Source organism: Plectropomus leopardus, chromosome 8 (assembly GCF_026936395.1).
Source record: "Plectropomus leopardus strain MGB_pleo_1.0 chromosome 8, ASM2693639v1, whole genome shotgun sequence".
In the NCBI taxonomy this organism is placed as follows: Eukaryota; Metazoa; Chordata; class Actinopteri; order Perciformes; family Serranidae; genus Plectropomus; species Plectropomus leopardus.
In genome coordinates, this window is record NC_142183.1 from 17319246 (window position 1) to 17331982 (window position 12737).

General features: G+C 38.4%; 1 protein-coding gene across 2 annotated transcripts; it reads right to left on the reverse strand.

Annotated features, from left to right (window-relative positions):
- Positions 1 to 1065: 1065 nt before the first annotated feature.
- On the reverse strand, positions 1066 to 11820 carry pmt (phosphoethanolamine methyltransferase). Of its 2 annotated transcripts, none has more exons than XM_042492710.2 (12): positions 11709 to 11820; positions 9369 to 9540; positions 8454 to 8609; positions 7227 to 7363; positions 6908 to 7059; positions 6569 to 6757; positions 5891 to 5980; positions 5693 to 5782; positions 4418 to 4540; positions 4054 to 4185; positions 1321 to 1437; positions 1066 to 1216 (listed from the first exon to the last, which is right to left on the reverse strand). In XM_042492710.2, the coding sequence occupies exons 2-12, from the start codon at positions 9527 to 9529 to the stop codon at positions 1106 to 1108; spliced, it is 1458 nt and encodes a 485-aa protein (XP_042348644.2). In that variant the 5' UTR covers positions 9530 to 9540; positions 11709 to 11820; the 3' UTR covers positions 1066 to 1105. The 2 variants fall into 2 exon arrangements, with proteins under 2 accessions (XP_042348644.2, XP_042348643.2); XM_042492709.2 differs by lacking the exon at positions 11709 to 11820 and adding an exon at positions 11347 to 11503.
- Between the last annotated feature and the right edge of the window lie 917 nt (positions 11821 to 12737).

Sequence of the window (12737 nt, forward strand, 5' to 3'; positions counted from 1 at the left end):
AACCAACAAAACCAGTGACTTTTTTTTATCATTTAGTAATTGATTTCACCTTGTATCTCTTTTATTGTAAATCTGTATATTTAATTATGTTTTTATATTTTATTACTCTGTAAAGCACTTTGAATTGCCCTGTGTATGAAATGTGCTATACAAATAAAGCTGCATTGCCTTGTCTTTTCTTATATAGTTGTATTGAGAGATGATAGTGAAACATTTGCTGCATATTTTAGGAAGACTCAGAAGAGGTGAAACAAAAACTAAAATTTCTTACACAGTGAAGGTCTTGGTAATATATAATATTGTTTTATTCAGTATTGTATTAGAATCTGTCTTTTAGGGACTGTTCTTCATTTATCAGAAGATGTGGGGTAGCTATGGTGTGACTCCTTTTTTTTTTAAATCTTGACCCTTCTTGAAGTCCCAAATATTTTTTCTTGAGCCTCCCTGAGTCACTGCAGGAAAATGCATGGCCCTCCTCACCGATGCAACAAGCAAACAGTACGGGAGTGAGAGTTATCACCAAAACAAACAGCTAATTTCTTGAGCAAAATGCAAATCACATCATTACCATCACACGTCTGTATGCGCACTTCGGCAGAAAAAAGAGTGCACGGAAGAGTGTATGTAAAATAAATACAAGATACATCCATTCAGTGTTTTTTGTCCCTCCCCTAAGCCAAAATAAAAAAGTATAAGTCTCCCACTTTTTGCGCCACTCCCTCCCCCTAGTAAGTAATGAACAGTCACTTAATCTAACCAAAAAACATGTTGTGATTAAATTCTAGTTCTCATGTTTAGATGAGCAATAACAAATTAAACTTAATTAACAGTAAATACTGTGTAGAAAAAAAGGATTTTGCCCTTTGTCATTCCAAAGACGTCAATATTGTAAAACTGTATTAAATGTTATTTATTTATTTAAATCGCTCACTTAATCAGTGAGTCCTACACTTTGATGTGACTGTTTCTTTCAGGTTTCTCAAAATTACTTTGAATCCTTAATAGGATTTTATTTTTCAAACAAACAATTAATCTAAGACAAAAGCATAGACAAATAATAGGAAATCCCTTTTTATCTTTTATTTTTAATTCTTAGTGCAATCACTCAATCCCTTGAAGCATAAAAGAGTCCCCACCGTTGGTCACCACTGTTTGAGCGTTCCAGTTTTTCTCTCCATCCATTTACTATCGCAAAATAATCCTCTTCAGAGAATTCCTGCAGAGGACAGCAGGCAGGTATGATGAGCAATCATCCAAAGAATTTAGAGAGGAATTTATGTTCACTCGGTTCAATTAGTTTGAAAGATTGTGCATGCTAACCTGAATGAATTCGTCCTTGATGGCCTCCGCTCTCTGCAGCTCTGTCTTTATCACCTGGATGAACTGGGCTGTCCGGTCCTCTGCCTTAACATTACAGAAACCAGCTTCCTGAATGAACTACAGAGGAGAGACAGGACAGGATGAAGTAGAAACAGCACCACCAGCTGATGATACATTAGTAACACAGAGCACACAGTCACATTGTTTGAGCATTGAAGCTGTCTGTGCAGAAAACTTGGACTTTTTTGTGCCACTGCAAACCTTTAACATTTCTGTCTGATATGCAGACACATGAGTGGTTTGTTTAGGGGGTTAATAAAAAAGACATTCATTCAATTCATTAAAATATATGCAACCTTAAATAGCAACTATCTTAATAACTTGAAATTGTAACTGAAGTTGTTTTATGTACACAGGCCAAACATTTAAATGACTGTATTAATTATATTGTGTTTTTTAAGACTTCTTTTATGGCATTTCATGTATTTAAGGGACATGAAAAGTGTAGGTATATTTAACATAGACTTTATATAAAGATGGATTACACGACAACCCAAAAGCAAAACCAAAACATCTTGATCACTCCCTGATGGTTGGCTGTAGTGAAGGTCATAAACTCGCCCGTCCGTGTCAGCAAATGGGACACGGGCTTCACTAAAAAATCAAAAAACATGTTAAATTACTTTTTCCCCCAAATATGTTTTTTTTTTTTTTTTAATCATTTTAGGTAGTTCTTGTCATACTAAAATGTTCAAAATGTTCCAAAATGTTGATTTAATTTTGGTTATTACTGTTTTTTTTGTTGCTATAAAAAGGATGCAATGATTTACAGCTGGGTGTGACAACTAGTGCTCTTGTACACATTGGCAATGGCTGCGATTAGTCAGACGGCGGAAACTCACTACTTGCTACTGTGCAGACTGTCTCCAAATGATGTCATCGGTGTGAAAGGGCATCAGCTGTATATGGGATGTTATGGTTTCATTTTTGTTAAGTGGGGGGAAGCGGACACATGTATTTCATCTTTATATAAAGTCAGTGATATTCTACACACACTCACACACACATATATTTATGGTGATCTTTCAGCAATGCTGTTTTTTTCTTCTTGGCCTAAGGGACACTGTAACCAACTTGAGGTGTGTTCAGCTGATGTTACATTGTCTTGCACTGTGAAGTGATGGCAGAGACGCTGGACATTTTACTGCTCAATAACGTACTTGTCAGTGCTATCTGGCTGGCTAACTATGTAATGGTGACACAGCTTCTATATTCTGCTTAACACATCTTTGGTTTTCTATACTCATAATACTTACCTACTCATATTACTTACATCATATAAGCCAATATACAGTATATGGACAAAAGTGTCGGGTCACACCTCCTAATCACTGAATTCCCGGCTTTCTTTCAGTCCCATTGCCACAGGTGTATAAAATCAAGCACCTAGCCATGCGGTTTGCCTTTACAAACATTTGTGAAAGAATGAGTCATTCTAAAGAGTTAAGTGAATTTGGGCGTGGTAATTTAATGGGATGCCGCTGATGCAACAAGTCAGTTCATGAAATTTCTTCCCTCCGAGATATTCCCAAATCAACTGTAAGTGGCATTATTGCAAAGATGAAGCATTTAGGAACCACAGCAACTCAGCCATGAAGTGGCAGGCCACGTAAAGTTATAGAGCGGGGTCGCCAAGTACTGATGAACATAGTGCGTAAAAGTTGCCAACGCTCTGCTGACTCAATAACTGCAGAGTTCCAAACCTCCTAAGGCATTAACATCAGCACAGAAACTGTGTGCCCGGAGCTTCTCGGCATGGCCGAGCAGCTGCACGCAAGCCTTAAATCAACAAAGACAACTGCAAGTGTCAGATGGAGTGGTGTAAAGCACGCCGCGACTGGACACTGGAGCAGTTTAAGCGTGTTCTGTGGAGGGATGAATCACGCCTCTCTATCTGGCAGTCTGATGGATGAGTCCGGGTTTGGAAAATTCCAGGAGAACGTTACCTGTCTGACTGCATTGTCCTGGGGTTGGCGTCAGCCCCTCAGTTAAACGAAAAGGAAATCTTAATGCTTCGGCTTACCATGACATTTTGGACAATTCTATGCTTCCAACTTTGTGGGAACAGTTTGGGGAAGGCCCTTTTCTGCTCCAGCATGACTGTGCCCCAGTGCACAAAGCAAGGTCATTAAAGACATGGTTGGATGAGTTTGGTGTGGAAGAACTTGACTGGCCCACACAGAGCCCTGACCTCAACCCTATCCAACACCTTTGGGATGAACTATAACGGAGATTGTGAGCCAGGCGCTCTCGTCCAACATCAGTGTCCGACCTCACAAATACTCTTCTGGATTAATGAAAAATTCCCGCAGACACACTTCTTGACACATTTTGTAGAAAGCCTTCGCAGAAGAGTGGAAGCTGTTATAGCTGCAAAGCGAGGGGACCGACTCCATATGAATGCCTATGGATTTAGAACTGGATGTCATAAAAGCTCCTGTGGGTGTAATGTGTAGACGGCCCATTACTTTTGTCCATATAGTGTATCTGTGATAAGCTAATAACATCAGATTATCACTTAGTTTACAGATCAGATGTAACAGTGTGTGAACAGACACTGCAGTGTGCTCAACAACAATACATAAACATATTGGTAAAGAGCACCAAAGTTCCCATACGACAGTAGAGTCCTTTCACAAACTATCACATAATTTAGCTGTAATGTATATTCACCTTGCCATACTGTGAGGGTGTATAAAGGACATAGCCTCTCTGTTTGACGTAGGCCTCGAACATCGGCGTCCAGGGCTTCTCCCCGCAGCAGTAATCACTGATGAGCAACTTGCCACCTGGTTTTAACCATGACTGAACACAAACAACATGAACATTAAAATACAAAGCAGTTAAGTTACACAGGATGAAATCACATGAAAGGACCTAGTTTCTCAAAGAAATGCATGACATATAAAAATGTTGCTTTTATGTGTTTTGTAAGATTCACCACATTCCCTCTCCAAGCTACAAATTCAAACAGAGGTTTGCATATCAAAGACAGGACATAATGCTGCCATTTCAAAAAATTTGAGAAAAAGCTCACATGGAAGCGTTTGAAGAGAGCCAGTTTGTCATCTATGTGCAGGATTGTGTCTCTGCTGTAGATCACATCAAAGGAACCTTCGGGGAACGACCTCTTAGTGGCGTCAGCCACCTCAAACTGGACCTGAGGTAAAGCGTATGCCATGACTCATTTGGGGAAAAAACATTTAAGTGGAGAAAGACAACTTTGCTTTAACTTATTATTATAAAGTAAATGTTGATTGTACAATGTAATGACTATAGAATACTGACACAATCAATGTTTAGATTGGATCCTTATTGACCGAATCACCGCGACGTCACGCTATCAACAACAATAACTTCCTGGTAGACAACTGACAGTTGATTTGAATTGCGGAGATGTGTGAAATCAACTAACTTGTTTATTTCTGTTGTCATTTTCAGCTGTAACTGTAACATTTAATGCTATATGGTGAAACAGGGTGGTCCGACCTATCAGATGTTTCTGCTGTGATTATTATATGTACTACGTTGCTTTGTTGTAAACCAAATCCACCGACATGAAAGCTAAGCAAAGTACTGCTGTGGACGGGGCCACAGCTTAACATATTTTAGCCACCTAAATTAATAACAATTTAGATACATTGTACTTAATATGTGGAATATTTTTACCACTTTAAATTTCACACTAACCAACCAGTAACGGTAGACTAGCAGCTCCGTGATCCACTAAGTTAAATTACTGTTTTTGTCAATAGACTTCAATGGCTTTGATATAACAGCTTCAAACCTTAAACTGATAATGATTTTTTTGGGGGGGGGGCTTTTTTAGGTGTCTAAAAACCACCTGAGCAATGCAGCATTTTCCCAGTACCATCTGATCTTATGTATGTGACACAAGGATGTTCTACCGAGAAGTTTTTGTTAATAAACACTGTTATTTGGTCTATAAGCTTCACTTTTGTTTTGTTTGGAGGTTTGTAATTCTGTCTGCCAGCGAGTACAATCTCCTGGTAAAATGAGGGCTCACTTTACTGCACAAAGTAACTGCATAAACCTTTGCAGAACCAAAACAATAAGAGGTTAGTGCTTTTGTTTTCCCTGGTAGCTATCGGTGGCTATCCCCAGTTGCCAAAGAGTATAGATCTTTGCAGTTATTATCTACAGAAGTGAAAATGGCGGTGGAACAAACAAAGTAACTGAAAAATTTGCAACAGAAGCCCCAACAAAAATACCACTTGAAAACGCTAGAAGGGAAAAGTTGAAAATCTTTGCGCTTCAATCCAGCTATTATCAGTGGTATTTAATGACATACTGATGGCATCTTCTCAGTGGTTGCCCTCTCCATGGCGATGTCCACCATGTTTTCTGACAGGTCCAGGCCAAGCACCTCCACTCCAAAGGTCTGAAAAGTAATAATTATTGCGATCACTACAGTCCTTTCAATCATTACAAAATCCCTTTTAATCATTATTAGTGTCACCGTGACTGTGCCAGATTCCTCAGCTCCTACCTTTGCCATGTAGAAGTCTCCTCCACCAATGCCACAGCCGATGTCTAAAACCTTCTGTCCGGGCTTCAGGTTCAGCAGGTCCACAAACTCCTGTCAGCAGGAAAAAAAGATTTCGTTCATTAGTTTAATAACAGTCCAAAGAAAAAAAGCTTCATGCTTCTGCCTTTATGTGCTCAGTATGTCCATTGTTTGGGAAAAAATGTATGATTAGGACAAAGATATTGAGGGTTGCAGGTTTTATGCTACTGAGTTTATTTCAATAGTCATATCTCATATCCTATACTACACAGAGAGCAGATGCATGTAGATAGAAAACACAGATTTCCTCACAAACAGATAATGGAAACTTTCAAAGACGAGCAGAGGAAGCAGGAGGGAAGAGGAGTATCCGCTGATAGAGCTGCTATGATAGAGACTGGCTCTGTTGCTGTTGAAGGTCATTTATAGCAAACCGGTACTCCCTGGAAGAAGGGATCTTATATCTTAATGGGACCTCCCTGACCAAATAAAGGATAAAATAAGAAACATTTGTTTGATAGCCACACTACGAGTCTACAGTCACAGTTTCAACTCTATGAGGTTGTGTTTAGGTACAGCTGTGATTCATGATCATGTAAACATGTTGATGTTAAGTAAAGTGAATGTTTTTGTTTGTTGTTTTAAAGACTATATTCCTACCTTGGTGGTGCTGGGTCCGCCTGTGCTGACGTAACCAGCCCCAAACATCTTCTCGTATCGCAGGATGCCGCGGTTGGTGTACTGCTGGTTGTCCAGGAACTGCTGAAAGGTGGTGAATCCGTTCTGGGTGCTCGAGGAGCGGGAGACCTTCTCCAGAAGCCAGCAGATCTGATTTGGATTGTTTTTCATCTAAAAAAGGACGAGGTCAGAAAAGATGGAGACAGGGCAGGGAGTGAAGAAGAGAAAGGAAGGGGTTAAAATCCTCACTTCTACATTACACACTCCAAAGCTGTTTTATTTTACACCTAAAGATTCACTAGACAACTCAAATGGCTCTACCTCAACATAGGCTTGAACTTTCTTTTTCAACACAATGTCGAAACCTAATTTTTGGTCCTCCTCTGGTCCCCGTACTTGTAGCGATGACACCAACTGGCTGTAATGTGCTTCAGTGCGGTAGCAGGTCGGGTTGAAGTCCCTCTTGGAGTCACCTTGGTAGAAAGTTACAAGTTAAATCTGATTGTTTGGCAAGAAAAAGATACTGGCTGCTGAGGAGTCGTCCTATTTTAATTGCTCAACTCAGATTCCACTCTCATCAATGTTTCAATCCTGATGAATAATCAGAATTGATGTGAGTGTTTTCTTGCAGGTTGAGTACCTGACCGGTGGTTGCAGGACTCTCTGAAGAAAAGAAAGCCACCGGGCCGAAGCCAGCCCAGCATCTTCTCCATGAAGGAGTTAAGCTCCTCATCGCTGAGATACATCAGCAGCCAGTTGGAGAAGATGAAGTCAATGCTGAGGGGAACAATGAAAGGATACATTTAACATTAAAATATAATAATATAATATAATTTTTAAAAAGTATATAATAAAAAGCTAAAACTATTTTCTTTTGCCTAAATAAAGACAGTAGTTTAGTTTTAAAAAACTATATAAGACCTGATGGCCAAAGAATCCAATAGCTGTAATGGGGTTGTTGCACATTACTGTCTGTCTTTTATCCTCCTTCAAAATGCATGATTTCCATCCTGCTTTAATCTGAATAAATGGTGCTAAATGAAAACTTTTGGGATCACCAAAGTGACTGAATATTCTCCGAAAGGAATGTGAATGTACCAATTACCAAGGCATTTCAGTAAAAATCATTGCCTGTATTACAATAATGAATGTAGCCACTGTGATGCTACCCGTTGGTTTATAGACTCCTATTGTGAAGCCTTGAGTTTGACATTTAGGTGGCTGCCATCACCTTTTTTATGAAGTAGAAGCGACCATATATACAAAACTTAAACTCACCACCTAAGAATCATAAGGTTCTGTCTGTATTATGAGCGGTTTTGAGATATTGAGCTTCAGAGTTTTCATTCCAAATAGGAAAAATAATATTAACCTTTTTGTTTTCTAAAAAAAAAAAAAAGCCTAAAAAGGCATATAACTTAAAAAAAAACATCTCACATAATGTAAATGAGTTACCACAAAATAAAAATATATGAATACCTAAATTTTGAAAAAAATGTCAGAAAGAACCTTATAATTCTAAGGTGATTTAGAATTATGTGTTTTTTTGTAAAAAAGAAAAAAAAAAAAAAAAAAAACAGGCTGTAAGCATGTTTATTTCTGCTGTGGTAAAGTTGGGCATTTTAACACAGGGGTCTTTGAGGACTGACTTTATTTTGGAGCCAGCCTCTAGTGGCCGTTGAAGAACTGCAGTTTTCAGATCTTGTGCCTTAGCTTTATTTTCAGCATCAGAGGTTGCTGCTTGGGAAAAATACCAAATGTCAACCTCATGCTGGTGCGTCAGGAAAAGTCTAACTTTAACCAAAGTTACAAGGCTTCATCTTCTATGAACAACGAATGCCTGGTCAACATATATCTTAGCACACACCTGTTTTCGGGGATATCCAGCTTTGTGACGTCAGCTTGGATGAAGGTAGCGTTGCTATGGTGACCATTTTCTTGCCTGTTCTTCTCCACAAAGCTTCCCATGAAGTCCACAGCTGTCACATGGGCGGCCTTGGTCAGCAGGTGGCTGGTGAAACGCCTGTAGAGACACGTCAATAAAAAATATCACAGTATTACCTAATTACTATTATCCTTAACAGTTACAATGACCCTTAAAGGAATAATAACAAAAGGGTTTTTTGTTGTTGTTTAACAAATGCTTTACAATAATCAGAATTTGTAATTTTTCTTTTAAATGAAAGTTTGTGTAAAAAGTCTGTCAGGAAGGGGGGAGGACAGGAGATGTGCATGTAAAAGTGAGATTCTCCACCTGGTTACATATTTTTTTTCACAACTGTAGATGAGCAAATGTATAACAGTTAATATACCTCAGTAGGCATTGAAACATGTATACTGCTTCAACCCTAGGTAATAGAAATATTAATTTTTTTTGAAGACCTTTTCAAGATTATTTTTGAAAACAATTTTAAGGCCAATTTTTGGAAAAATTCATATTCTCATTCAAGCATTTCAGGTAGGTAAGCAGTAGGTGGTCCTGTGCAGAGAGAAGTTTTGTGTAGAAATATGGTCATCAGAGTGGGTTAGGTTAATTTATTTTTCCAACAATTTGAAGACTTTTTAATAGCTTTTAGGCGTAATATGTATAAAACTGAATTTAGGACTTTTAGAGGACCCGCAGACACCTTGTTTTTTAATGTACCAACAAAACATCAAAAACATAATTTGATCACCTAAATTTAAAAATTGCTTTCTGATACAGGATCCTAAATTAAAGAGAAAACCCTGAAAAAACCTGCTCACACACATCCACCACTACTGACAGTCTGACGCCGCTCACCCAATGCCGGCTCCCAGTTCCAGCACTCTGAATCCGTCCAAGCAGGGCAGCATGGACAGGATCTCAGGCAGCTCACACTGGGTCAGCTCCCTGGCACGAGAGTCCAGCATCATCTCCTCCACTGTGGCGGCCTTGGAGTGCTCCTTCCAAAACTCTGTCATGTTGTTGCGAGCTGTGGGGCACAACCAGATTAAATCAGCAAAAACTATTACAAAATTTCTTACTGCAGAAGGATGATGAGCAAGAAGAGAAATTGCATAACTTTGCTTGGTCAAACAAAAGGAGAATAAGAGGAGAATATGTGGCAAAGTTCAAAAACCCCTGCCTGTCAATCATCTATCACAGGGTTCAAAAAACAAAAACAAGTATTCCATGTGTTTATCTTATCGATTATATCTGACACAAAATGTGCAACTAGACTTTTTTTTTTTTTTTAAAAAAAAGAGGAAACAGAATCAACTCAATTTACATGAACTCCATTGAAAATTGACAGAGATGTATGTTAATACATAACTTTTGAGCAAAAATTCTTCAAAAACAGTCAACCATTAGTCAAATCTGATTTCAGCAACTGATGTTAAAACAATACACTGGCGTGGCACAACTGCAGCTACTAGGCTGTGTAGATTTCCCTAGAATTCATATTTCATTTGTTCGCTAATACAATTTCAGATGTTTTTGTCTGGAGGCTGTGGAGTATTTACACCCACTACACAACAGGTTTTACTTGTTTTGTTAAGAGGGAGATGGATGCATACCATGCAGAGGTAAACAACAAACTCAGATCTTTTGCTTATGCAAAAATAGAAAAACCACAGTGTTACAAGTTATTATTACATTTTGCATTCAAAATTGTACTAAATTAGAAGAGCATAAGTAATGGTATCAAAATATACTTAATGTATGATAAATTCTGATTCTGCAGAATGTCCCAATTCAGAATAACATAAATTATTGGGTTATATAATTCATTATGCTTTAATCTTTAATGCTGCAGCTGGTGAAGACAGAGCTCATTTTAATCACCTCATGTAGTGTTTGGTAGCTGTGAATTTCTCCCCTGAGAATTGGTAAAACTGTATCCTAATCTACAATATTAAGTCATAGTTTATTTGTTGATTATATTTTGTATTATTAATCTGAAAAGTAAATAAAGCTGTCAAGTGAAGTAAAAATTACAATATATCTTTCGGAGACGTAGTGGAGAAGAAGCACAAGAAGCAGCAAGAAAATAGATATCAAGTAAAAGTGTCTCAAATTTGTACTTGAGTAAATGCATTTAGTTACTTTCCACCACTGATAACATGGTAACTGTTAATGCGGCAGCAAGAAATAATGCCCCAAATATTCAAAATAGTTGGATTAAAGTAATTTATCAACAACCTTGAAGAAAGCCATTGGTTTGTAATATCTACCAGCAGAAAAAGTTTCAGAACATTTTGCAATAATGCACTGGCAGTTTATTAAAAAACTGACATGTATTACAGCCTTTATATAAAAAAGCAGAAACAACGAAAAATATGGCAAAAATAAGACAAACTTAAAAAATAACTTTCCTCTCTTAAACATTCCCGATCCTCTGTTGCTATAAATCCACAGACACCTCATAAATTACACTTTGCTAAGCTATCAGCAGCGCACTGTATAGTGTGCACTAACTTCCACTTATCCAATAAAAAATGATAACAAAAATAAATGTGTCTTCACAGTCCAGGGCCTGGTAACACACTAAACTCTAGGGTAACTGCAGGTTAAAATTCAAGCCGGCAGAAGCCGCAGGGTCCAACTGACAGCTGAAAAAAATCAGTCAAACCACTGACACATTCCAGCACTGTGTTCACAGTGGGATTACTTCCACCAGCTGAGTGAACAATTTCCACAAAACAACATGTGGCTGCTCCAACAAAGTCCAGCATCAGTCTCATCAGGCTTAAAGACACGAGTCTTCACACCGGTAAAATATTGACTCTACTCATACCTTTTTCCATGGTGGTCTTTAGTTGATTTATTGTAAAAATGATTAAATACTTTACACTTTGTCTGGTAATTAAGGATCAATTATAAGAGGGTTAGTCCTCTCTGAGAGAGTGCAGGTTTCAGCATGTGTGCGCTCTTTAAATAACAGGACGCTCGGAGGAGATGGAAACTGACCATTAGGATGCGCTCAACATGAGGGGAGGGGACGGAGCGAACATGAATAATCATAGGGGGAACAAGGGTCCGCGCACTATCAGAAGCACCTTTATGAGCGTAAATCCCCGGACAGCGTGCGCACATATTAACCCACCCAAAGCCTTGAGACCCCTCGGATAAGTAAGTGTATCAGTGATGCAAACTCACGGTGGTTGGTTTATGTTGAATGGTGAAGTCGTGTGTGTCCGACGGCGACAGTCTCCCCTCACCGGCTCACCACGCCTCAGTTGTGCTGACAAGCAGGAAATGTCCTGTGGCATTCACGGATTACGCAACATTGCCTCATGGTGCAGCTAAAAAACCTCAGAGCTGTTAAGGTGGAGAGTGATGATTGCTGACAGTACAGGTGAAACTACGTAACTTCTCAAGGTGCTGACATTTTTTTTTTAATTGGAGCAAAGCATGCTGATGCACAAGGACACTCCGATTGTCTGTTTTAAAAACTCTGAATGTGCACATAAGTTATTATAAATGATTGATAATGAAATGATCATTGCTTTTGATCATTGCTTAGGTTGATTTCAAAGCTGCAACAGTTTTCAGTGATGTGTGCAGGAGCGGCCCAAGTGATGAACTTAACAAGGTGATGGTGAAAAGAAGCTCGGACAAAAAATGATTGTCACTTTCTCATAAGGCATTATAAGCTGTGACTAAGAGCTTTAAAAATGGTTAATACATAATTAACTAATTCTTTATAGTTCAGTAATAAGCTGCTAGTGAGCAAAACCTTTGGGTTGCCAGGTTAAAAAAAAACTATTGTCAATAAATGTTGGTAAACCATTCATTTTACAGTTACAGGTGTTAATAAAGTCATTAAAATGGAGTCAGGAGTTAATAACCCAACACAAAAAGTTTTAGCAATTTTAGATGTTATGAAGTCACTGAGAGACTTTTTACCAAAATTTATCAAGTATCATGATATGCCGTTACTGTTCTGCCTTTCCCAATAGAGTCAGATATCTGAGCTTGTGCATCGGCTAATAAGAAGTACCAATCTGATATGACTGTTATAAAAAGTAAAAACAAACAAGCAACAACAAAACAAAAAAAACCCAAAAACAGCTGTATACTCCTAACCCAATATGAATGTGAAATTATTGCTATCACTGTTGTAAGGCATGGCCCTAGTTAAACCCAATGTAAAACATGCAGAAAATACATACAAAGATCAAATGC

Coding starts and splice junctions, on each gene's coding strand:
- pmt (XM_042492709.2), bottom strand. Junction 7,364..8,453: donor CTGGATATCCCCGAAAACAG/GTGTGTGCTAAG, acceptor TGTTCCCCTCAG/CATTGACTTCATCTTCTCCA. Junction 7,060..7,226: donor GTCCTGCAACCACCGGTCAG/GTACTCAACCTG, acceptor CTTTCTACCAAG/GTGACTCCAAGAGGGACTTC.